The sequence below is a fragment of the Cephus cinctus genome, unplaced genomic scaffold, assembly GCF_000341935.2.
Source record: "Cephus cinctus unplaced genomic scaffold, Ccin1 Ccin1_scaffold0709, whole genome shotgun sequence".
NCBI classification, from domain to species: Eukaryota; Metazoa; Arthropoda; class Insecta; order Hymenoptera; family Cephidae; genus Cephus; species Cephus cinctus.
In genome coordinates, this window is record NW_014333329.1 from 327,727 (window position 1) to 329,692 (window position 1,966).

At 47.1% G+C, this 1,966-nt stretch overlaps 1 protein-coding gene across 1 annotated transcript; it reads left to right on the plus strand.

The window, feature by feature from the left end:
- The first annotated feature begins 609 nt into the window (after positions 1 to 609).
- On the plus strand, positions 610 to 1,477 carry LOC112494712. The gene is made up of 2 exons (XM_025087612.1): positions 610 to 703; positions 1,233 to 1,477. The coding sequence occupies exons 1-2, from the start codon at positions 610 to 612 to the stop codon at positions 1,475 to 1,477; spliced, it is 339 nt and encodes a 112-aa protein (XP_024943380.1).
- The last annotated feature ends 489 nt before the right edge of the window (positions 1,478 to 1,966 follow it).

The following is a 1,966-nucleotide window of genomic DNA, read 5'->3' on the forward strand; positions in this document are numbered from 1 at the left end:
TCTCTCTCTCTCTCTCTCTCTCTCTCTCTCTCTCTCTCTCTCTCTATCTTATCGTCTCACTCGAACTCTCTCTCGCACTTCGCCAAACGTTTACCTATACGTATATACTCTCCGTCTTTGTCTTACCCTCCTGAAAGCTACGATCCACGGAATACGTTAAAGCATTCAAAATAATAGGAGGCCCGATTCGAACCTAACCGAAGCGAACCGAACCGCGGAATTCCGCGGGCTCTTTCTCGGCGCTCGCGCTATTTCTGTGCGTAGCTCTTTCTCCCTCTCTCTCCTGCCCCGCGTACTGTCGTTACGCCCTTACCCATTCTTTTGGCCATACCCAGTCCTCGTTCCTCTATCCGTGTCAACCCTAAATTTCATCCTCGAGCTTCTCTTGGTTTCCATACCGAAGATACCAGCAATAGGGTATATACACGTGAGAAAAACTTTGGGCTGTCAAACGCTGCTCTAGACGTCGTCGACAGAGCGTCCAATACACCGACCGTCGACGTGGTCGTGAACAGAACGGACCCTCGCTATTATAAACATATACAAATTCGTCAGAGGGAACTGCGAACAATGGGCCGTTTAGCACTTGAGATATATATCATCGTGAGGATGCCGGCGTCGGGCGCGTTGCCGTCGCTTTACTCCGTTCTTAACCCTCTTTGCTCAGTGTGGCGACTCGCCGAAAGTACCGGATCTCGATCAGGTGAGAATTTATCAAATTTCACGATTATAACCTCAAATCCATTGATTTCTCTTGAAAAATAGTATCGCTATATTTCCATCGAAATGTACTTAAGTCAAAGTTAGGTATCTGGGTGGGGGAGGAATAAGAAATATATATAGATATACATAATATATAGAAGGCATAAAAGGCAATGGGTATGAGATACCCAGCAATATGTCATCCCTCGTATCGGTAGTGGTTGGTGCCGAATGTCGGCGAACGTCGCCGAATGTCGGGAAGAATAACCCTCAGCGGCCAGGAGGATCGAGTAAACCGGACTGTCGGTGGATTGGCCGGCATCGGGGATACAAATGGGCAAAACACCGCTCTGTACGGATGCCGCGGGGCCGGTTGCAGGTGGCGAGACCGCCGATAAATATGTCAGCGGGCAACACCGTGTGCTCTGGCCGTGCCTTGCCGTGCCACGCCGTGCCACACTGCACACGCAAAAGCACGCTCACAATGCTCGATCTCTATACGTTTTATACACATTTATTTTTCCACACAGATCCGCGGATTCAGCCATCGAGCAGCCCGCAGAGAAGCGACTGCGAAGCAACCACCATCACTATCGCCATCAACACCACCACCGCCGTCGCCGCCACCGACGCCGCCAACACTACTGGCGAGTCCTCTTTTACTGTTGCGGGAATCGCGCATTTTATACATTTGAATATTATGGAAATGTCTACGCGTCTTTTTCCCTTCGCCTCTTTTATGGTACAGTGCTCAGCCTCTCGGAGATTCTCTTAGGCTCGGTCGCTGTGGAGAATCACCAATTGTTAACTTGGTAAGCGAAGCTCGAGAGTATAGGTATAGGATTGGAAGGAGGATAACAAATTGTATGGTGGTTAAGGGTAGGTTGGTCTGTCTCAACCTCAAGAGCCAATATCGTTTCCAATTATTACTTTGATCGATTAATCGATATCAACGATATAACACTAGAGATTGCGTGCGCTGAACTTTTTAGATTTATGAATTTTTTATGTGATAACTTCCCGCTGCCGCGTTGTGATCCAAGCATTAATTTCGATCTGTCAAATTCAATGTATCGTGTGATCGCGCGCCACGTGGCAAATCACACGCGTTGAATGACGTTAGCGACGAGCAATCGGCATAGGGAAAAGCTTTGACGAAATTTCGATATATTTTCGACATGCGACACGTTAACTCCAGATTTTACACTAAAGAGAAAAATATTTAATTTTATTTTCTTTACTTTTTTTTTGCCAATTTTTAAGG